This window comes from Macrosteles quadrilineatus, unplaced genomic scaffold, assembly GCF_028750875.1.
Source record: "Macrosteles quadrilineatus isolate MER2022 unplaced genomic scaffold, UCM_ALF_1.0 Scaffold_4__1_contigs__length_99947679, whole genome shotgun sequence".
NCBI lineage: Eukaryota > Metazoa > Arthropoda > Insecta > Hemiptera > Cicadellidae > Macrosteles > Macrosteles quadrilineatus.
The window spans coordinates 81,741,676-81,765,772 of record NW_026542597.1 but is presented as its reverse complement, the minus strand read 5'-3'; the positions used below and the strand labels follow the sequence as shown (position 1 = coordinate 81,765,772).

At 37.2% G+C, this 24,097-nt stretch overlaps 1 protein-coding gene across 1 annotated transcript in view; it reads left to right on the top strand.

Annotated features, from left to right (window-relative positions):
* Positions 1–474: 474 nt before the first annotated feature.
* LOC128991541 (uncharacterized) overlaps positions 475–24,097 on the top strand; it is a 77,951-nt gene continuing 54,328 nt past the window's right edge. Inside the window, exon 1 of the mRNA XM_054414517.1 lies at positions 475–631. Within this exon, the coding sequence (XP_054270492.1) occupies positions 623–631 (9 nt within the window). The 5' untranslated portion in view covers positions 475–622. The remainder of the gene's footprint in view (positions 632–24,097) is intronic.

Genomic DNA, 24,097 nt, shown 5'->3' with positions numbered 1-24,097 from the left:
AATAGCTAAATACATGTAGGGTAAGGCACTTTGTATTATGTATTATTGTAATTGACGTAACCGATGCATTTATGTAAATCCGGTTAAATTAATTACTTATTACCTTACTAAATCATTGTATTAGGACAGGTATCGGCATTATTAGATCAATTAGTTTAGATCAAATTAGATCTAATAAGAATTTGAGACACAATATACTTCCGTACTATGTATTTTCACGTTTAACCCCCGGATAAATTAACCAAATTATACTGGAGTTTGTAATCTAAATGGAACCTTTTTCAGATTTACGCTAAAATCCATGAAACGACTTAACATGCACTTGTGAACCTCTAATACACATCCGTTAACCTCAAACGACAGCATTTTAACCCAACAATCAAATGATACTGATTCTGATTCTGTAGGCGCTAGATTCTGCTCTGGAGGGGGACTAGAACGGTCGGGCGAGCAGAAGGCGGTACCGAAGACCGACTCAGTACGGCTCAAGCCGCTGCGGTGACTGTGCGGTGGGCAGTGTAGTACTGTAGTACCGTAATACTATAGTACCGTAGTACTATAGTACTAAGTGTGTGTGGTATGGATTGCTGACTGTCCTCGTCTACCTCATTAGGTCGTCAATATGATAATGGTGAGTTTTATTTGTATTTGGAGTAATTTTTGTAAACATTGTATTAAACAGATATCGTGTTGTTAAATTGATTTTGTGTGCAAGGTAAATGTATTGTCATAAAATATAAATAATCATTAAATACTCAATTTTTTCAATTAAAAAAAATACACATGAATACTGGGTGAACTGTGGTACTAACCATGTAGTATAACTTTTATCCTTAAATATATACATTAATTTAAATAATAACACAATTATATTGTATAGTAACTGGTAGAATAATACAAATTCATCTCATTATCTATAGTGTAACCATCTTTTATGTTTATGGTTTTTTTTATACAAATACAGTAATATACCTTTTGTAAATAATAATCTTTTAAGTTAACATAACATGGCTTATTTTGGGTTCAAATTTTGAAACGATTGTGAGAACTACTCATATTTAATTGATACTAAGAAGTATAAATTCTTTTAGACATAGGCCTACTAATAAATTAAAACTAACACTACAATTTAAAACTACAAATACGCTTTTATGTGTACTAAATAGTTTTTATTCTATGAAGAGGTGTTACTAAAATTGTTTGAAAAAAACTAAATTAAATAGTTATTTAAATGTATATATTCTAAAAGCTTTATTTCAATCACAAAATTCTGGTGATATGTTTAAAGGTTTTTAATAGTAACATTATATTGAATTCTTAATGTCCTAGAAACGAGTTGTCTTCAATTTGATCTACATTGTCAACCAAACTGATATTAAAGTACTGTAATATATTTTTTTAAACTGAACTTCTCATCGAACATAATGTACGTTAAATCATTTTAATTATGCATTTAATAAATATTTATTCTTGCGTTTACCAAAATAGTCTCTATTTCTAACAAATATTTTCCTTTAAAAATGTTATTAAACTCGCAAAATTAATATATTATAGTTTAAGTGCAAATTACATCTAAAAACTCAACATAATCTTTTGTCAAAGTTCACACGACTGTTTATTTTTAATACAACAGTAAAAAAGTAAACAATAATTTAACGATAATTAACCTAAAGATAATCTTTTACATCCCCCACTCACACGTGAGGGATTAAATCGTTGGATTGTAGAGTTAAGTACGATAATAGCGCCATTAAAGTGAATAATCACGCCTATTACATAGAAATAACTTAAGATACTTACCCATTACTTTCAATGAACATTTGCAAGAGAAATCCACGATTATGGTGCTATGGTCATTAGCTTGTACTTTCACTTCCCTTATTACAACTTATCGTTCCTTCGTCGAGGTAATAACTGTGACCTCTGCATCTTTGGTCTTTGATGCAGCGACCTATGCTCCTGCATCAGTGATTTCTTGTTCTTTATTCCATTTTCATTATCATCCTAGTGTTACTATGCATAAAAGTTGTATTTAGAAATTCGAAAAAGTAGTGTTTGCAAAGAGTCGTTCTCCTTTTTAATCTACCAAGCTGTTAGACCCTTGAGAACTAAGGGTAAATTTATCTAATTTTTGAAAGAGTATTGTGATATTCATTTGGTTCAGCTTTTGCTGTAAGATTTGTCTCTGTATTATTTTTCTCATTCGACTCTTTTCAAGCTACTTAATTTTATATTTTTTTAACCTCTCTAGTTGTCTTAGTGGAAGAATATTGCATCTGAATTTCTTGATATTGGGCTTGATCAAGTATTCCAAGTACTTACTTTGTGCCCTTTTTCGGTTTCTCTTTCTTAAAAATTATACAAACATCTGAATCTATTATCTGAAAAAAGCTTCTTCGTTCTATCTGCCATCCGTTTATCGGGATATAAAGAGCAAACCGTATACAAACCTCCAATTCTAGGATTTGAAACTACGCTTTTTCCATTATACCTACCACGCTATTCACCAATCACAAAGCAAACTTGATATAAACTTCGGATTCTTTTCTCTTATATCTGTCAACCCCTTCATAACACTTTCACTTCCAGCTGTTAAACAAACAGAATTTCAATCTCATCCCCTTTACCCCTGGGGGGGAGGTCAAAGGTCATCACATCTCTCGATCGCATCTATCCTTGAACTGAGGTCACTTATCAATGTAAATCGTATCTGTTTGCAGATCTTGTCTTTTGTTTGGGGCTTGCAAGGCTAGCGAGATTTACGTTTGCCAGTCGAAGAATTTACGTTTGTTGTCGCCAAAAAATAATCACCATGTCGCGATTCCAATGTTTTAAATTTGGTTAAATAATATTTCTCTTCATATTTACTGTGTCAAATATGAATGGTATTTTATATCCAAGAAAACTCATTGTTTCTTTATTGAATAATTGCATACAACCATACAACTGTGTTGTGTCATATTCTTTTCTACACAAGTAATTGATCGTCCATTCAATTTTAAGGCGATGTTTTAATACCTTTTATCACAGCTTATTGGATTAATAATACCTATTTGATCTTGATCTCATGCTAGGTTGATCTGACAGTACTAACACAGAATAATCTATAACCGATGTGCATAATGTAGAAGAAAGTGGAATCAACACATACGTCAACCTATGCACACAACATTTTAGATCAACACTCCTTATTAATTAAGTGATGAATTAATTGACGACATAAGTAAAAATAAAAAGAATTATTATTTATAATTTTCAACAAGCTCCATCTCACGGTTCAATATATTCATAAACGATATTAAAATAACCAACAAAATGTCACTTTTGAAAATATCCACCCAAGGTTTATCAGCAGCTGCCAAAACAAATGGGAACACGCGTACTCATCCATCACAAGGTTCAAAAGTTCATTTAAAAATTAGAAGCCGCTAAACGAGGAAATGGATGTAGATTTAAACAGATGACGCCATAGTGTGGGCTGAGGTTCTGAATAATTCATTCCCAGTTCAGGGCAGGTATCCAGAGTGCTGACGTCACTGCTGGAACCACGTCCTGGAATCCTTGAAGGAGAGTCCTATGGACCAGATTATAGGCAATCTTGGGGTTCCGAGAAAATTGGTGTTTCGGAAAACTAGTCTTTGCTTCCTGTAATCGCGAATATTCATAGATAGAGGAAAAATGTAAATAAGTTATTCGAAAGTATATTTTTGTACAGGATTGCTAGGAAGAGGAGACATAAGTCACGAGTTGTTGTTTGTAATTTTTTATTAGGTTTATATTAACAAGTATTTTGTAAGAATTATTTAAATTTTTTTGTCAATTTTCCAAAATAAGTTATCGAACAATTCATTCCCTCTTGGGCAGGAATCCGTGTGATCACACAGTTTTAGTGCGGAAGTTAAAATTCTTGTATCTAATGTATGTAAGATCAGCGATTTTAAGGGTTATTTAAATGAATTAGGAGGAATGATTGTCCAGGATTGCATACATTAAAACACAAACGAAGATCCTAAACACAATTTAAATGTCCAGGCTGTTTAGTTGACTGTTCATGTGTCTTTGGAAGTGGAACTTCAAATCTGTTTGGATTATGTCCATAACGGATCCCAGCGATAGACGTATAGAAAGCTAGGTAGCATGTGTTGGGTTTCAATAGGTTGCTCTACTGCCAAAATATCACTATAGGATCAACCTTGGCATGTTGCCCGCATATGTTTGACATAGATTTCCCTCGTGAAACGCCAATCGATCAGCCTTAAAAATCTTTTTGTGCGTTTTTAAAAGTTTGTTATAGTAGCATGTGTTTTCAGGAATTGCTTGTCAAATTTTCATCTGCTTTGTGATTCTAAAATGCTAAACGTTTAGCTAAAACGTATTTATACTCATTCACTTAACTAAATACTGTACCATAGGTTCTATTTAATTTGATGCCACCGTCAGCATGTTTGCAGATTAAAACACATTTGCTTTATCTCCAAAAATACAAAGATCAAACAAAACCAAAATCCAAGCTATATAGAGTACACAATACAAATTTAAACTTTATTTATAACTTATTATTGATACTACAATATCTACTAGGCTAAAAAACATATTTACCCGTATCCGTTACTGTCGTTAGAAGTAGATGGTCACCGCCCGTGGGCCACAAACATGTTTATTCGGCGGAAAATGGAAAGCTTATTTGTCGTAAGCCGGCCTTGGCGTTGTTTCACTCTCTAGCCTCGGTCGTTAGTTGATGGTTCTGTAATTGACTGCTGTAGAGGCTACAGTCTACCAACTGTGGAGCACAAACTGAGTTTTCCATAGAGAACAACTGAAAGTGCCCTAGAGCCTTGGCGTACTCCATGCTGAATCAATCACAAGATGGTCTGCAAACTGCAAAGTGGTCTTGCGGTTTCTATTGTCATGCATGAACAAATTTACCAGGCTTAGATAAGTAATTTTGCATTACATAACCTTGATCACTGCATTTATTTACTGTTTTTGCTAAGCTACAAAATGTTTATAATGGTACCCTTCATGCCTAGCTCATAAGCATGTATATTCATTGACGCCACACAATGATTTCATTCATTTAAATTACAAACTGAGTTTTCTGAGGGAAATAGTTGAAGTGTAGAGTAGAGCTTTAGAGTACCCTTAATGCAACGTAACCTTGGAAAACTACATTCATTTCATGGTCTACACTAGGCTAGCATTATTTTTATAGCTGCCAAGTTTACAAATCCTTATAAAAATCACGTATCAACAGGTATACTCATTGACGCCACTAAATGATCCTTTTCGTGCAAATGACATAAAGAGTTTTCTTCGAGAAACAATTTTACGTGCTCTATAGTCTAGATCAAAGCCTTGGTATGCCCAACTGTTGCCTTACTAAATCCCACAAGATGGTCTGCAAGCTGCAAGGTGGTCTTGCGGTTTCTTGTGTCACGCATGAACAAATGTACCGCTTAGATGTGTAATTTTCATAACGTAACCTTGAACAACTAAATTCATTTCATGGTATATTGTGAGCTACAATTATTTTCATACCTGCCAAGTTTACAAATCCTTCATACGAATCTCTCAGCTTAGGTTATAAACCGGTATACCCATTTTCACCACTCCATTTACCCATCTCCACATACAGAATGATTTTTCTGTGGGGACAAATTGAAAGTGCCCTAGAGCAGAGCCTTGGTATGGGCCCAGTGATTGCTTTGCTAAATTTCACAAGAATATCTGCAAGATGCAAGGAGGTCTTTCGGTTTATCAAGTCGAGCATTAAGAAATTTTCTTGCTCTTTGATGTGTAATTTTCAACACTTAATTTCAATTCATGCACCACTTCAGCCTACTCTTTTCTTTACACCTGAGACTACGAACCCTCATAAACAGATTCTCATTGACACCACTCAACGAACCCATTCTTCAATTTAGACAGCTGTATGTCCCAAAATGATGAAGTTGTTCAACTGTGGCTGTCTAGACAATGCATAAATCAAAGCCTTCGTCACTTCCGCTGCTAATGAGTCTTTCCACAACTCTTGTTGGCAATCGAGAAACAGTCAGAGTCAACAGAGAGCGCCTAACACGTGGTGTTTGCTCAATACAATACACGAAAACATAACCTCTCTAAAAAGTTATCAGTAGTGATTGTTAGTAATTAAATCCAGATTGATAGTGATTAAAAAACGGTCGTAGGTAAAGTAGTGTACGCAACTCGCGTTAATAGTCTTTACGACACTCGTAGAAGTTTTTTTAAGGCACTCGCCAAGGCTCGTGCCTTAAATTTTCTACTCGTGTCGTAAAGACTCACTTAACGCAATCGTTGCGTAAACTACTATTGCAGCATGATTTGAATGGATGGGTCATGAGTGATTTTGTTATTCTATGTTTATGGCTCTGCGATATTAGCTAGTCTAAAATAATATTTTAACGATATTTTACTTTTATTTTTCCACTAAACTCGAATCTTTACACTCAAAAGTGAACTGGTACCTTTGGGATTTTAAAATCTTCCTTCCAAGGAAACAGAGAATGTTCAAGCATATCTAGCGACAATTTTTTGTTAAATCATCATTAATAGACAGCCTAATGTCAAATGGCGATTTTCACAGAAAACACCCTAAGGTTGAATCCAGTAACCTTCGGGTGTGAAGGCGAAATGTATAACCATACTCGACTTCCCATTCAATCAAGAGCATGCCACAAAAACTTAAAGACATGAAAAGGACATCTCCGACGTTCTGTCAGCTTGTATAGCTTTTTCCTCCACAGACCACTTTGAATCAAGTTTCCTGCTTGGTTGTTGGGAGACGGAAGGGACATAACACCTGTATCAGCGTAGCTACTTTATGTCCTCTCGCATTTCCCAAGAATGAGAGGAAGAGAAACGCGTTATCATTGCTGTGTTCCGCGGATCTCTCTTCCATTGTTGGTTGTTCTGGTGTAAAGGCTTACTTCCGTGACCACCTGTTGTACCGAGTAGTTTCACTAACAGCTCGATACTATCTCCGGATCCGTTCGTCCATGAGAAAACTCAGTGTCCAAGAGTTTTGTTGAAGAAAGAGAAAGAAATTTTTTCAAACTGCTCTTTCATAGGATCATTTTATAGAGAATGAGGAAAATACAGATTTGCTGACCTGTAAGGTACAAAAAACTCAAAAATAGATTTATTGAATGGTGAATTTGGTATAGATATAATTGTTCTCGTTTTATGGTTGTCTATGCTATTGGCACTTTAAATTATTTTAAGACCAATCCTTAGCCTTGTCTTCCTATCAAATGTTAACCAGTTGTTACATGGCATTATTAGTTGATAGAACAATGACAAATGGTATCCAAGCCCAGAATCGACTTTCGGAATTGAGGGTGAGCACTATCACTACTGCATACAAATAAATGTCCATATTAACCAAATTTGATATTGGGTGTAAGAGATATTTCCAAAAGAACGTTCTAAGCCTGAAGCAATTAATACCGCCAAATCGGCTGTAATTTCTTTCACTGGATTATTCAACCATAAATACAATCTTTTCGAGCAAAGTCCATCTTTAATTGCACACTCTTAATCGACCCATCTTAATTGTGATTTACAGTTATCCGTGTGCGAAAGCCACCTACGTGTGCGCAGATTCAATTAACCCTGAGCATTATGGGGGCCAACAATCATGCGATAAATACCTCTTCAACAACTGCAACTCACTTCCACCTCTTCAGCACTTGAAGCTTTCTCTTCTGAATGGCCAAAACCAAAACAGCGTCGAGAGGGTCCGGAGATCTCAGGCAATGCTTAGTCGTTTGCATACTGTTGAGCTCAATGTTGATCACGCGTCCACCTCAAGCAGTTTTTAACGGGATGTCGAGAACTATGTCCAATGTGTGTGATGGCTATGATCAGTTGTGGGAAGTTTGGCGTTTTTGAAAACTTAGTCTTTGTAACTTTTATCCCTTGGATTAGGATAAGTACGTCACGGTTCAATAAACTGACTTTGTTAAAGACTAAACTATTTGACTGCGCAAGAGCCAAGAATAGAATGGTTTAGTTAACCTTCTACAACCAATTAGACTGTTTTTTGTATAGGTAGGTCTAGTTGTTGGTTTTTTTCCCTCTTACTTAATCCATTATGTTCGATCCATCCGTCAAGTTCGTATAGACTGTCTGTTTTCATTGTTGACGAAACCTTCCGTCGTGCGAGATTATAAGAGGTTAGTAAGGTTTCTGTAACAATCTATTTGCCCCTTCCATTAAAAAAAATATTTCCAAGACTATATTCCCCTAAGTTTACAAGACTGAAGTAATGAGTTTGGGTATTCACATTTTATGCTCTTCTAAATGTTCAAGTTGAGACTACGGATTATTTGTCCTATTTATGAATAACTTAACGTTTATTTAGGTTTAGACTTTTCCTTTTAATTAAATTCATAGAATTCATTTGGTATTTAGCTTAAGAGTAATTGAATCACCGCTGTCTAATCACACATGGAGGACCAGCATAACGTAATTGCTTTGTCAAATTACTTTCTAGCCCCTATCTAATTGTTTGTCACTTCCACAATGGACTAACCTGGAGGGCGATCCAAGAATTTCTTCATCGACTTGTATTTATGACATACATTTCTTTCTTTTAGAGTTACTTAATCATTCTGTAGAGAGATTACGCAACAGGTTATGAGGTATTAATTAGCCGCTGTCAGCCCAAAGGTAATATCTTTTGTTGAATACGATTTACAACACTGATCAGTATGTTATATCATGCAATACGTTCTCTTGAAAGCAATACGATGGATGTGACTTATTTAATCACCCTTCTTCATCAGGCACAATAGCTACTGAGATTTTACGTCTGGAATATTGCGTAATTGTTCAAGAAATTGCAGTTTATCTGGGCAATTATTTATACTGGTCTTCTTGGTCAATTCTAGTTTAAGTATTACCAAAAAGATACATGGGTACTCGAAAACATGAAGAAAATGTTTTAGAGTTGGCAGTTTGGACTAGCCACAAACGGGGTCAAGTCGTGCGTGAAGCAAGGTTGAGGAATAAAAAAGATGAATCTCTGGTGGTGACATCAGCAACGTAATGAGGGCCAAGAATTGAGCTTTAATTGGAATCATCCCTCTAGGTGTTATATCATCTAAATTCTGTTACTATTTAATTTCAATTCTTTGTTCCCTGAAGTGTAGTTGTGATATTCTATATTCCTAGCTCAGAGGATCAACTTCATCAAATGAAATTATTTTATTTTTCTTGTGTAATTAATACCAATTACCATTCATATGTTGAAATATTAATTTTCTTGGTAGGCCATTATTTGTAATAATAAATCCCAGCCAAGCTCTGTGCTCTGAGTTTTCCAATGGTAGTTTCCCTGGAAAGTCGACCTTATGTTTCGGATCAAAGGGTCCTTTTCCTTCTTTCAAACTGGAGTTCCCAAAAATATCTGTGCTTTTGACATAGATTATATAGAATTGAAATCGACAACTTTTTTCACTGTCCAGTCATGTAACTTACTACCAAAATATTGGGTCTCAACCGGGCGTATTTTATACCAAATATGAATGAAGCCAAAGTTTAGGTTGGAATAATATGGCTAGAGCTTGGTTACTGAGTCCAGATATTTCTTTAGTTATGATGTGTCAATTCAACAGTGATGTGCCGAATTCCAAATGACGATGAAATGACAAAGCCTGTTAACGAGGCACCTCTGTGACGTATCAGCCAGGTCATCCGAGCTGTGCAGACTGCAGAGTCAGTCTTCCACAGGGTTGCACAACAGCTTGTTACATCTTACTACGTCGTTATCGACACCACAGCTGATAACACTGATTTATGGTCCTTCCCATAGAGGGGAAATGTTCTCGTCCTTATCTCGTCTTTACCAGAAACATCGTCGGTGCCTCAAAGATATTCCCAGACAATTTCAAAGTTTATGTGATCCTGATATTTCTGTTAGTTGTTCATTTAAATTGGAATTCATTGATATATTTTTAAGAATTACTCTTTGACTTGTATTGGAGTTTTGAGATTGTTTAAGTGGCAGCTCAATAGTTTCAGAATAATGGCATAACTTTTTGAGGGTTTGTTACAGTTATATGAAGAGATGCATTGAGGTCTAGAAGCAAACCCATTAAAATAACGTTTGTTTTCATTTCTTGGTGGATTATATAAACAGCGTTTAAACCCATAATACACTTGTTTAACGCCTATAGAGGCCTGAGACTATGACGACTAGTTTATAGAAAGCCCAACGATCAATAATAAGCTTATTGATAAGGTCTATCGTTTTTAAACTATCAATAAAACTACGAACTTTTCTCAGGGCGTAACCGGCCACATACTGTCTGACACTATATCCAATCAGTTACCCAACTTACAACATGCAACAGAATAATACAAAACCATTAGATTCTAAACTCTTCCTGGAGACAAACTCAATGATCATTCGCAGTTGCAACGACAAGAGGAAATTCCCTTATGTCTGGGTGTGCAGAAATGTCAACGACAGCGCGATCAATGTCCCCAGATCGCATGCGCAGCTTCACGTCGCGACCACAGCGCAGGCGCACTGCGTCTCACGACGTTCTGCGCAGACTTACGAGATGCGCCTGCGTAGGACAGTGACAAGTATTTGTTCCAGACCCGCAGGAATGCCTGGGAGCCGAGCAGGACTGTCCTGCGGTCCTCCCGTTATCAGGTATTGGCACGTCTCTGTCACCCACGGTTTTTGTCCTGTTTTTGAGTGGAACTTCACACGGTCACACGTACTGTGCAATTGTTTGACAGCGTTGTTCAAACTTCTGGAAGGGTTTTTTATAAAAGGACGTAGTGGTATTTAGTTAACTGTTACATGGTCTTCATCTTTTAATGACTTGTTGTTTTGATCATATTTGTCTGTTTAGTAACATTGTGCAGCATTGAAACTTTTTGGACGTAACCCTTATGGTGATACAATGATTTGCCTAGAGAATTTGGCTACAAATATTTGACAAAATTGTAATTGTCGATATCCTTAATTCATTCGTAGATAAAAAACTAGAAATGCAGTAGAAGATTTCCTTTAGTAATTTATCACCTACTAGTTTCACGTTGGGTCCTAAATAGTTGGACTTACACTTAAAAGAAGGCTCCGGACCACCAGGTGCACCACGCCTACTGGACTACAAATAAAACCATAAGAGAACAAGATTTTGATGGCCATCATGTAGGCTTAACCTCTGCTATTGAATGAATCAATAATTAGTGTTGTTTTATTTCCAGAAAATATCCAATGGGGATATCCTCTTATGGTAGCTATGATAATTGAACGAATTTAAACTCAAAGATATTGGATCACGTGAAATCACACTCAGACATCTTCAACGAAACGTTCTGAAAACCTTAATATAGCGGATTCAGTTCTGACCATGAACGAGGATTAAATCTGTCACTCTATGATTCAACCAGATAGTTATATGTAGAATGCTTCTTGGACAACGATCAGTCAGAATTCCGCGGAAAGGGCAAGGCTGAGGCGGGACGATGACGTCATCGGGTGGGACGGTGACGAGGGTGTGGCTGATCAAGTCAGCAGTGAACTGGACAACATACTGGACTGATTGTATAATATAAGCTTTGACGGAGATCACGTCGAAAGGATTCAGGGTCCTTAGGTTGATTATAAAGTTGAACTCTGGGAGATGATTGAGTAGATCATTGAGTGTATATTCTCTTCCATTAAGGCTGATTAACAATATCTAATAACCCGATGAAATTGAACTTAGTGTTTAAAGACTTTGTTTTCCCTCTTCGATAGCCTAGGTTGAAATCATTTCTCATATTGTTTTTGATTGTCGTTATTGAGGGTGCAATCAAAATGGCTTTGGAAGAAAGTTTTTCTTCATGGATACTACTTTAAAAACAAATTACGCTATTTTCTTAGCAAATTAAACCTAACTTGTGAATAGCAATTCATTATCGGGTTGATCTTACACCTCACCACAAACTCTTTAAAAATATACTTTCAAATCTAATTGCGCAAAAATATGTAGGAGACAACGAAAGACCACCCACACACTTCGATTGGCCCAACAGAAATGTCCAAGATAATGACGACTTTAATAAATATTATGAGTTCTGAAAATGGTTGATCTTTGCGAACGTTTTCAGAATTCAACATCTTGCACGACAGTAATCGGCATCGGCCTGTTTAGTGTACTCAGCTAATGTTTTTCCAGCATAATTTAATTATTTTGGAGGACTATGTTGGTTGAGTCAACAGCGGCCAGCAAGAACTGGGCGAATAAGGAAGGCGCTACGCACGAGTGTAAATTCAACGCCAAGGTCTTCAATTTCCAGTTTTTACTGCAAAATCACTTAACTCCTTGTCGTCTTATTGGGTGTTCTCGGTAAATTGAATTCATTCATGCAATGTGTATGTTGTAAAGTGGCGTGAAGCAATATACCGTGGGCAAGTAGAACAATGATAGTGACATAATCATTAAAGGTAGTACAAAAGGTTTCTACATCCTCTGCAAATGAAGTAAAACGTGCATCCTTTCTTCTTCTGTATTATAAGAAAGAACTTGACAACTTCAAGATTCACATTCCTGTAGAGGCTAATACTTAAACCGGGATCGTATATTATTGTAACAGAAAATGTTGGTTATAACAAACCTAGTCCAAATTAGGATAACGTGAGAGGAATTGTAACACAGATAAAGTTTGAAGTGAAGTGCTTTTGCACAAGTTATTTGTTTTTTTATTGGTAATTATCTTTTACAGGCATATGAGAAACTTATATCCAAATTTTTGTACCTAATATAAGCATTCATATACTTTGTTCTTTAACTTGAGAAACAGTAATTTTGAACAAAGTACCAATTCATATCACGTATTCAGAGGGCAAATGTTCTACTCCTTTCAAGTTGTTTAAATAGATCAAAGATAAACAATGCTTTCTTACATAGACGATGACTGCATTTCGCTTGTAAAACCTGTAAACATTGCAGATCACCGAAGCAACCTCACTGCAAATAATGTGCTGAAGCGCGGACCTTATTACAGCTGTTAAGTTTCTCCGACTGTTACATGATGACCAAAAGGAGAGTAGACGTTTGTTTGTGACGTTTCGCTCCACTTGTTAGTCGCGGCGACAATGCGCAAGATTCTACACGCTTTTACCCACCAGCAGATAACCAAATACGCACAGCGTGGGTCCGGGGCATGCGCTGTGGACTGATTCGTCGCGCATCGCTTTTGGCGGCCTCCGACTGCGCTGCGCTAATAGTACTATTAGGAGGCTGTCGTAAAGTGGACAAGTGGAACTGTACTGCACAGTGACACAGTCTGGGCTGTTGCTGGAGAAAGGCTTTCGGTAAGTGTACCAAGTTAAGAAACGAGTTCAATCTTTTGGGGTTGAATGAGGCGTTGAATAATGTCCAAGATTATTAGCTTAGTAGAATACCGTCCATAACTAGATTGAACAGCGAACATCATAATTTGTTAGGCCTAAGTGCAACAAAGTCCAACATGTTTTGAACCAAATACATAACTTAAAAAGTGGAGGATCCTCAGGCTAGAACATTATGTCAGTTGTATTGCATCAAAGCTGTTATAATCCTGGAATTCACTACCCATTTCTACAATGTTGGCATTGTACAATAAGGCACTAATTGCCTTGAACCATTAAATGAAAGGTTGTTAAATTATATTTACTTGATGAGGCACGATAATGCATCTTTTTTCTTGTCCTGCTTGCCTTGGATGTACAAATAATTTAAGTAAAACTTTGAGCATATATGCATTGCACTTCCTAACCAAGTATCGAAGTACCATGGATTTTTGTGTCTTCAAAATACGTGACAATTGATTCGGCGTACTTCATTGAAGTACGGGCTTCACAAAACGAATCTTCCTTTGCACTCTGTATGGCTGAACACGCTACACCAAGTATAGTTGGTTTCAATAATAATCCCATAATATATTTGGGCCACATAAATATTGCCCTAGCACAATTAGCTTTGTTATTATTTACATCTCCTTGAACACAAACACCGCCGCTGCCTCAACAAAGGCCACCGTGATGCAGACAGCTCCCACGGCGCTAATGCCTAGTTACCGCACCAATTATGTCTGTGTGTTACTCAGCTGGGAGTCCTGGATCAGCTGATATGTTCCCACTTCCCCCGGAAATCATTAAAGTGAAACCAGCTGACTAGGAGGAACAGCTGACAATGGCGGGAGCCAAGGACGTTGTGCAACGCATGGTGTTATTGTTATTGTAATCCGGCGTGACACACTCCCAGCCACCGTCTGCGGTCCTCGATAACAATAACAACTGCTATTGACCTTGCTTGCTGCGGTTCAAGCATGGCCTATCTTGAATGCACTGGAGGTTTTGAATAAGTTCACGTTCTAGTGCAGTTACTGTGAAGAAGTTTGTTCTTGCGTTACATTATCAATATTACTCCTGCTCAGCAATTAATTGAGATGGGGACGCCACCTAGCGTTTTAAACGTGTTTCTTTTCACCCTAATATGAGTGATACATGAGTGATACATTAGTGTGGAATGGTGTGAGACGATCTGTAGAGTTTTATTACCAACGAAGATCAGCTGGTTCATCACTCATTTAGTAAAGCCTGTTGTCCTCATTGCCATATCATACATTCTTAGTAGAAGACTTTGTGGTCGAATCACGCACTTTTGTAATCCCAACAAGGTTTAAGAGAGATCTCTTATTTCAATTGTCAGACTTCAAAATGGATCCCCAAGAGAGATAAGAATTTTGATTGGCTATGCAGCCTAACATTACTGTCAATACAGAATGAAGAGTGCTCTCTTTTTTCTCTATTGTAACACATGTACTCATTGCAATGAGATTTCCTAGTTGCCTTGTACAAGTACATCTCAACCAGCATTTTTTTAGTTAATACATTACCTATGTATAAATGTATTAACTAAAGTTAGTACTCTGTGCAAAATGACCTTGTGGTCGATGTTCCTGGCTGAAATGTATTAATTTCACCAAAGTCAATCTATCTATTACTCTTGAAATCAACAATATCATATCGCTTTACAAAGAATTTGCTACAAATATTGCAAATAGATGGTCCAACACTCTGAAGATGCGGGTGACAGGTGAAATAACGTGTTCTGTGTTGGAGACAAATCTGCGGTGACCACTGCAGAGTAGACCAGTAGGTTACAACAACAGGCGTGAAGCTGAAGATCCGTGGCTCCAGCGGTGATAGGGCACCTGACGTCTTGCTGTACGTGGGAGTCGATCTGCACCGGAGCAATGACAAAACACGACCAAAGAAACCGGGAGACTCGAGCGAGGCGGAGCGGAACTGAGGAAACCAACCCGTGAACTGAGACGGATACTGGGTCCAACTGTCGTGGGTTAGGCTCAACTATCGTTGCTTAGGTCCAACTGTCATGAGCTTGGTCCAACTGTCATGGGCTAGGTACAACTACCTCGGCATGGGTTTGTCTGTTTTCTGTAATGATAGGTATATAACTGCTATGTATTTAAGACAAAACTATTGTACTGGGTCATCAAAGAGTAAGTTTAAGTTTCAGAGGTAAGACTTGTGGTTCAAAGTTGAGTTTACTAACTAAATGATCCAGAAGACTTAGGATATGGAAGAGCAAGTATAAACTGTCAGCAACTGTACTCCAATCAGCACCTCACAGTAAGTCTTCAGATATGAATAACTAATTAGTTTACGTGAGTTGCCTTGTTATTGTAGCGTACCAGCTAGTTCCTTACTTTACTTAATCCGTCGTACGCGTATGCTCATAAAAGGACTAGTCGAGAATACATTGTCATGATTTTTATCACAGGATTTTTATCAGGACATCTACACTAATCTCCATAATGATGATGACTTTCTTATGGAGTGAATTTAATAAACATAAAGTGTTCATTTACTTTTATATCAAAACAAACTTTGGTAACAAGATGGTCCAGGTTAAGTAGTTTTATTTTATCTAGGAGATTTGGTTAGAATGATTTTTTCCCATCCAACTGTATTTTTAAGGACCAGTCTAACGTAGTTGACATAAATGTAACGTTACTAAAAACCTGGGTTGTTGCTGTATCTGAAAACCTGTCCTCCATCATCATAATAAATTATGAGATGAAGCAGTCAGATTATGTAGACAAATTTGAGTAATGAATGGACTGTGAAGCACATGATGACCTCGTGATCCAATTTTACACGACAAGTTTGATATGAAAATATTATTCAGCTTTAGGAAAGTGGTCCTACCGTTAAGAGACATAAATCTAAATCTCCAAAATTTTGCAGAAACACGAGAAGTATTAGGCAAGTAGATCTTTGATGGCCTTTCTATCTTAAGCTGTAGTTTAAATTCACTTTTTTAGATTGGTAAACAAATTTCATCTCATAATTGGTTCTAGTCGTACTTCTATGATTCAGTAACCAAATGTTTTGTATCAAAATAAGGCATCCGGATTCTATATGATTAGATAATAGTTTTTCCTCATATCCAAAAAATATAATCTAGGTTGAGTGTCTTTTTTAAAGTTAATTTGCAGGAAGATGTTTTAAGCACTTGGATCCCACACAATTCACACCACCTTGGCACAATCTTCGTCTATTATTATTGCAATCCAACTGCATAAACAAATGTCATTTGTAATCAACACAGCAATAAAATGCAATCACCGCGTCCAACACAAGACTAAAATCAGCCTAATCAACGTTCCCCTCTAAGTGTCACAAGCTCAATCAACATTGATGAGGTTGACCTAATGTTAGTTCGACATTTCATTGCCATGCAAATCCACTAACTAGAGCCAATCCATGAACCCACAGCCATAAAAAGTAACCTGAAGCTTGGTATAACAGCTGTTTATTACATACGGGCGTGGCCACATATGGTGTTGCAAGGAAATTGCAGAAACAAGAATGGGAGCAGTCCTAATGCGGATAACTGAGTGGTTGGATCAGAGAATGGACTGGCTCTTGTCCAGCTGGACGTTATAGTGGCGGAGATAATAGAATTTTAATTGCATCGTAAACCCTTCAATATTAACCGTTGGCTACTTTAGGACAGTGAACTCTGAAATTTCTGAATGGTGTTGAACTCTATTCATCTGTCGTGTTCTGCAACCTGTCTTTTCCTTTCTTTTGAGCTATCTCCTGACATGGACTTTTGAAACGGGATGGTGATTGTGATATGAGAGTGTTAATTACAAGCTGACATGCCTTCTCCTAAAGACATTGGTATTTTAACATCTAACACTTATTTATTCAAAATTCTTTCAGACACATTTTCAGTCCACAAGAAGGAGTTTGCCAAACTGCTGATCAATTCTTTGATAAACACACACATAATATGGTGCAAGCTATAAATAAAGGAAACCAGGGGTTTAGGAAATAACATAAAGAGGAATATTAAAAAAAATCATCTGATGTTTGTAAAGATACCCTTAATGACTTGGGTTATTTAGTCCTGTTTTGAAAACTGATACTATGTAGATGATATTATCAAGGGGTTTAACAGCTGCTATGTCATATCAACAAGAGCAGGGTTAGTTTTACCATAGTCCCTTGCCATTGAAATTTCAGCATTTTTTCTTCACCGGCAATGCCCCTCCACACTGTTCTGCCTTCTGTTGCTGGAGTAGTCATATCAATGTCCTTTAGAGCTCGGACTTTCCATATCATTTTCGGTCTGCCTAGGGTTTTCCTTTTGGGTTCACCAAACAGGTACTCCTGACTATCACGTTTCTTCTCTAATTCATACATATCGGCTTCCTGTCTCTTATAGCTAGATATTTTAGAAACCACCAGATTGTCTGGATTTGAATAAACATCCCTCAACTATCGGTTCTTTAAATTTAAGTCTATGCGCTTAGATTATATGATATGCAGTTTCAGAATAGGTAGAGTGTTTTCAACATCCAATGATTTAAAATCTGGAACTCATGTCTCTATTTAACTAATCCTAATTACATTCAAAGGAATTTGTGTGAATCATGTTACCATCTGTTGGTTCATCTTGAAAACAAAGTCATGTTAGGTCCGTTACATCGTGACATGATGCTAACGTAACTGTGTGATGTTCACGTTACATGTTGAGGTAACGGCGCCTAGCCGCACAATTATCAACATTCGCGGTCTGCTTTGTTTGTCTTCTCATCTAGTCCCGCTACGAATGAGTGGTCAAAGTCAAAACCAGGCTGTAAGTATGAAATATTTGCGGTTTTCTCCACTCCACGAGGGTAATGAACCGACCTATGGGCGGGTTGTTGGCTTTTCATGTGGTTTTGCTGCGTTTCTTTTACGATGTTGCGGGATTTCGTAATCACGAGTATAATTTGTTGGATTAACTTTTATTGCTTGCTTGGAATTACTTCAGTAGTTTGCTAGGTGGTTAGTTAAATAAAGTATATTACTCAGTAATTTGTTTGCTTTGGAAATACTGATATGTGGCAATTCTGTTTCTTTCTATTTGTTTGAAAATTATAAAAAAAAGGTTAATCAAGTGAATTTGGTCCAAACCCTAACAACACCTTTTAAACATACAATTATTTTTTCAGCTATCAACAGTACAATAATGTACTAATAGGAAAACTTTGACCGTTTTAAAAGTTGTAATTAACATTTTCATTTGGAAGCTCAACGAACATAACCCGTGTCAGTCCGGAAACGTCTTCGGCCTCGCTTCTCGGGCGTCCTGCTCCTCGCCAGAGGGGCGGAACCCAACACAATGCCCGACCATGACGTCTCCTTGGCCTAATCAGCTTATCAACTCTGCCAGGAGCTGCTACACATCTGTTGTAGAGGATGAAATCAGCGGGGTGCTTTCCATTCATTGAAAACCTCAGAAGGTCCTGACAAAAAACATTCAATAGGGTGCGTGAAAGGGAATGTTTTCGTCGTGGTGAATTCCCAGCATTAGAACTTTTGAAAATATCTACTACAGAAAAAAGTAGCTAGCAGACGCTTCATCTTGACATGTATATGTACTAAAAGTGCTTCTTGAGTTCACACCCAATGAAATTCATACACGTTATGTCAGGGCAGTGGGTTTACTTAAAACAAAGAAGTATTGAAGTGAAGTGGGTCTTGTTAAAAAAAGAATAGAACATAGTCCTAAAACAGCCTCAGTCCAGTAGGGTTTCAGCTCTCTCGACTGGAACATCACGATGAGGAAGATGAAAATTGATTATTTTAGTCACTCTATGAATCCAAAACACACTGGGCAATAACAAAAAGCAGCTCACACATCAAAGTTTCACAATTTCTTGTTGCAGCACTAACCAAAATGCTACATCTGTCACAATTTAGATTCAATTTCCCGCCATTTTATTCGATCTACTGACTTGACAGGCGTTTACGAAGCAATCGTCACGTTGCTGTCATGACAGCTGGACAATGTCCACCAATCTGACAACCTAGACGTCCAATTAAACATGGCGGACTACAAAGCTTGAATCAACGCACTTTCTCCATTCAAATTCAATACTTCCCAACGATCGGGTCTGGATCATTTCCGTTTCCTCATACCGTGTAATACGGTATTACACCAAGATATCGGTCCAGACCGGTTCGTGAGTTTAGGATGATTGTGTTGTATGGGATAGCGGTAACGGTGTTACACAAGGTGGTATGATAGGCCCGATGCTATTTACTCGGTGTTCCTCTTATTCCGGCTATGCAACAGTTATTTCTTATTCATCCCCTTTGCCCATGATCTAGACTATGTATGGCTATCTCGGCTCATAGTTCCATTGACATTCAGGATAAATATTCATATGAAGAGATAGAAGTAAATGTATTAGATAATTGTTTGGATTTGACATTTCCTACTGTGCACTCTATTCCTACTATCAATTTTGAATGGGTCTGAGATTCTTCATAGTACCAATATTTTTAGACCTTCTCAAGAAATTTATCCACATTAGATTAATAAATTTAACGCCTAAATTTACATCTTCGTGGGAATTTACAATTTGTGGAAAAACTAAACCGTGTTAATATCGAATTCGTAGTAAATTTGCCCAAGGCATATGCTAATGCAATGTTCCGATTCTTAAAGCTGCAAGGAACATACGAAGTAGATGTGACGCATTCTGTTTACGGAGGGGAACGAAAGTGAAAGCGAGTGACTCACTGGACTCACCCAAGGCTTTAGAGACTCATTCCGCTGAATGGCTCTAATACACGATTGTTTACAGGGAATTCCACCTATAGATTAAATAATCAAAAACACGGATATCCAATTAGGTTTATCATGTTTTAGAGTGGAATTTTATTTCGCTGTAACTTTCATTATTGCGAGATTACCTTTAACGAAGACTTACTGGATTCACAATTATTGTTTTAAAGTTCATAATGGAGAAATAAATTACCAAGAGATGTGTATCTTGCAGACCATAATAAAACTCCAAATAAAAAAAACCAATGATTCAGCATTGTGTTCAATATTCTCAAAAATCGGGAAAATTCTGAACAAAATATAGCTAAATTTACATTTTACTGCCAAAGATAAAGGAATATGACTAAATAGTAATAATTCTAATGTACTTTCATATATATTTTCAAATTATATACACATATCAGACTTATTTTATGATTTTGTATAATAGAAAACCACCAGAGTACATAAAACAAATCTGCAATGAATACTTATGGAACAGTGAACCAGTAATATACAAAACTATTTTGATTCCAAACATTTGGGAAGATTTGTCTTTCAGTACCATTAAATGGTCCTAATAAGTATAGCAGAAAAGAAGAAAACAATTTAATGTATCGTATGATTTGCTAAATGTTCTTCTAATTTGCTATTGTAATATTCAAAGCTGCATGATAAACCTATTCCCACAGTGCTTATTATTAACAGCCGAGTCATTTATCTTCAAGAACAACATTCTTCTATGACCTTTAGAACCTGCTCTATGAAGAAACTGCCTTAATGGATTGACCACTAATGGTCAAACCTAGCGGGGCTGTGAAAGAAGTGATCATAAACACCTTGGGAATGGCGGATTGAAGCTAATTAATTGACATCACTTTGAACGTGACGGCTGAACAGGGAATGATGGATTTGAACCGTTAAGTCTCCATTTAGAGTGAGCTCGCTCCACAGAACAAACTGTAGCTGGAACTGTGTTGTGGACAGTTAGCTGGTGAAGTATTATTGTTGTCGTTTGGCTTTTATTGAGGAAGTTCTCTGATTGTGAATAAGTTCTCTTAGCGTAAGATAAGGAGCATTTTCTTCTGAGTTGTGAACTGGTGAATCCTCAGCTTTAGTTGATGCTGAATCACAGGCTCACTCACTGTATTATCCAGTACAAAAAATCCTTGGTGATTGGCGGGATTGAACCCGGGTTCCAGGACAGAAGCCTTGACCAACACTTGTTCTCAGTTTTTAAAGGGTGCAAGAACGTACTTAAGATATGGTCAAAATTATAAGTAACTGTGAATATGTATAGGGATAAGAAGATGTAGTTGGAACAGGAGATGTTCTTGGATTTCAAGATGAAGTTGAAACTGCAAGAAAAGCTGAAGATATAGTTGGAACCTTTAGATAACTTTTAATTTAGAGACTCGTATATGTGCCTGTCAAAATGCGATAGCTATGCCCACGAAAATACTAAAAACTGAAGTTTAAGATAAATCTGAAGCAAACCGATTAGTTGTGTAATCTTTGAGAGTGTGATGTAGTGTAGCTAACCTATTGATAGGTTGGTCTTGAGTGTCAGCTATAAGTGAACATGACGTGGGAAAAACAGTGACGACGCAATGTTCCATTGTTTGTCGTTACGATCTGCCTTTACTCATAACTTATCTTAAGATCTGCATCGGTATATACAAAGGAAACCATGAAATAGCAATGTACACTCACTTATTGGTTCGCGTTAGTGTCACACTTGGATCTAACGACTTTTATCATCGTATCATTACGATAAGACCTTGTCCAAATCAGATTTTGAACAGACATATTCTTATACTTTCTCTCTGCACAGACTGTAGGTTTGTATACGGGTACTCTGTGAAGGTTTGCAGTTTGCAGACACGTTACTAGACTGAAGGACATCGGCGGCGTGACCAGGATACCAACATGTATCCTGCTGTCCTGAACTGACCTTTCTGCAGCGCACGCAACTTTTAGCACAACAGTTTTAATACAACATCCCGTTTGTTTTTGACGCATAACATACAAAACCCAATTAATTGTAATGCTAAATTATCACTTATCTTAGAAGAGTACGACAAGTTGGCCTTGAAATCTATAATACCGAATCAACTCGAGAACATTTATAAAACTGGTTCTCTCAACAACTATATCTGACCTTCTTGGATATCAAAACTAAAATAGATTTATAGTTTTCAACATATCCTCCGAAAAGCTTCTCCACTCTGTTCTGTATTCTGCTGCTGGAAGAGTAGTGCATATAGTAGGCCTATACTGTACCGATGTTAAGACTCAAGGTTCGAGATTATGGGGCCGTGCAGTTGTTTACAATTGGTCAAGTCGCTAAAACTAACAAAAATTGAGATACATTTCCTTTTGACTCAAAAGCAAAATGTCCAAAGAGCACACTGGCAAAATGTCCACACACCATCTTGGTTTGTTTGGTGATCTTCTTCCTTCGTCATTCAGAATTTCCAGGTAGATACTTTTGATAATTAGTGTTCTTCCCTCCTTATCAATCCTCGGATTTTACCAGTTCCCCATTATCTGTGTACAAGTCCCTAACTCTTAATTCTTCTTCGTTCTCCATCCATCCTGATCTTGGATTTGGCCAAAGGTTTCCGTCAATACTCCATTTCAAACCAACTATCTTGATCTTAAAGTCTTTGGTCCTTCCCATGCTTCTGATCCGTTATACAGTACTGTGATGGCAATTAAATGATACAAACTTATCTTGGGTTTCCTGAAGAACCTTTTCTTCTCAATGGTATTCCAAAATACACTATATTCCTAATTTCAGCATGTCCTGCAAGCCATATTCCTTGCAGAGCTCATCCTCACCGTCCAGCGTATGCGCGACCTACATTTCCGCAGTGGTACCACACTCGCAGAGATAATTACACTCTGATGTAACTGTTACAAAGCTACAGCTAACATCTGGCCTGACAACTTTCCTTTTCCCAAGGACACTGCGCTGGCCCCATCATTTATGCCCGTGTTTATTAATACTTTCTCGTACGTGTCCGAGTTCGCGGCCCAAGGGTCGTAAACACACTAGATAACAATCGAATCGCCCCAGTGATGCCAATATCTGCACGACGAATCGGTTGCTTCATTCTAGAGTATTCCAATTAATATTGCGTATGAATAGGGTTGAGAAACGCCGCTCGGGGAAGCCAGATATTCGTGATTGTAGGGCTTACGGGCAACTAATTATTGCAATGTCTTTGGTTGGCTTGTCATATTTTTTGTGTCGGAAAAGAAATATTGTTATAAGTAACCATTCAAAATGTGATAAATATCGGTTAGGAAGTCCCTCTAGCCATTAAGCTTTGTCATAGTTGGAAATATCCTGTTGGGTGAGGCTACTGTAGGTTTGGTTTAGAGCCTAGTCTAGAACATAACCTAAAAAGTGCTCCTTCGAGTGAATACATTAAAATCGGCCACTGTTCATCTTTTTGGCGAACGATAAAATTTGCATTTTCAATAGCAAGAGACTAATTCTAAATGATCTTTCGGACAAATTACTTTCCCGACTAATTCATTTGTCCACATTCGTAACGTAATATTATTCAACTAACTGTGCAACAGAAATGTCAAAGTAAATTACACCTGAAGAACACTAATATCTCATCATATTTCAATACTGTTATAGGTTCAGTTCATGAGAAATGTTAAAACTCTTGTCCGCAAAGCCTCCTAGCTGTTGCCCCGTCTCCAAGAAACGCTCAGAACGATCGTAGAACAAATTAAAACCACTGGAGTAATTTAACATTCCCATTAATACCTAGAGCCTTTTAATTATATCTCTTCTGGAGTCAATTAAGCGAATTAAGACATAAATGAAGGCAATTACGTAATCGCAGCATTTTCCAAGTTTCTGGCGAATCCGGAAATGTTTTCTTTGAAGAGGCTGCAATTAGATACCAAAACATTTTAACTGTACAATG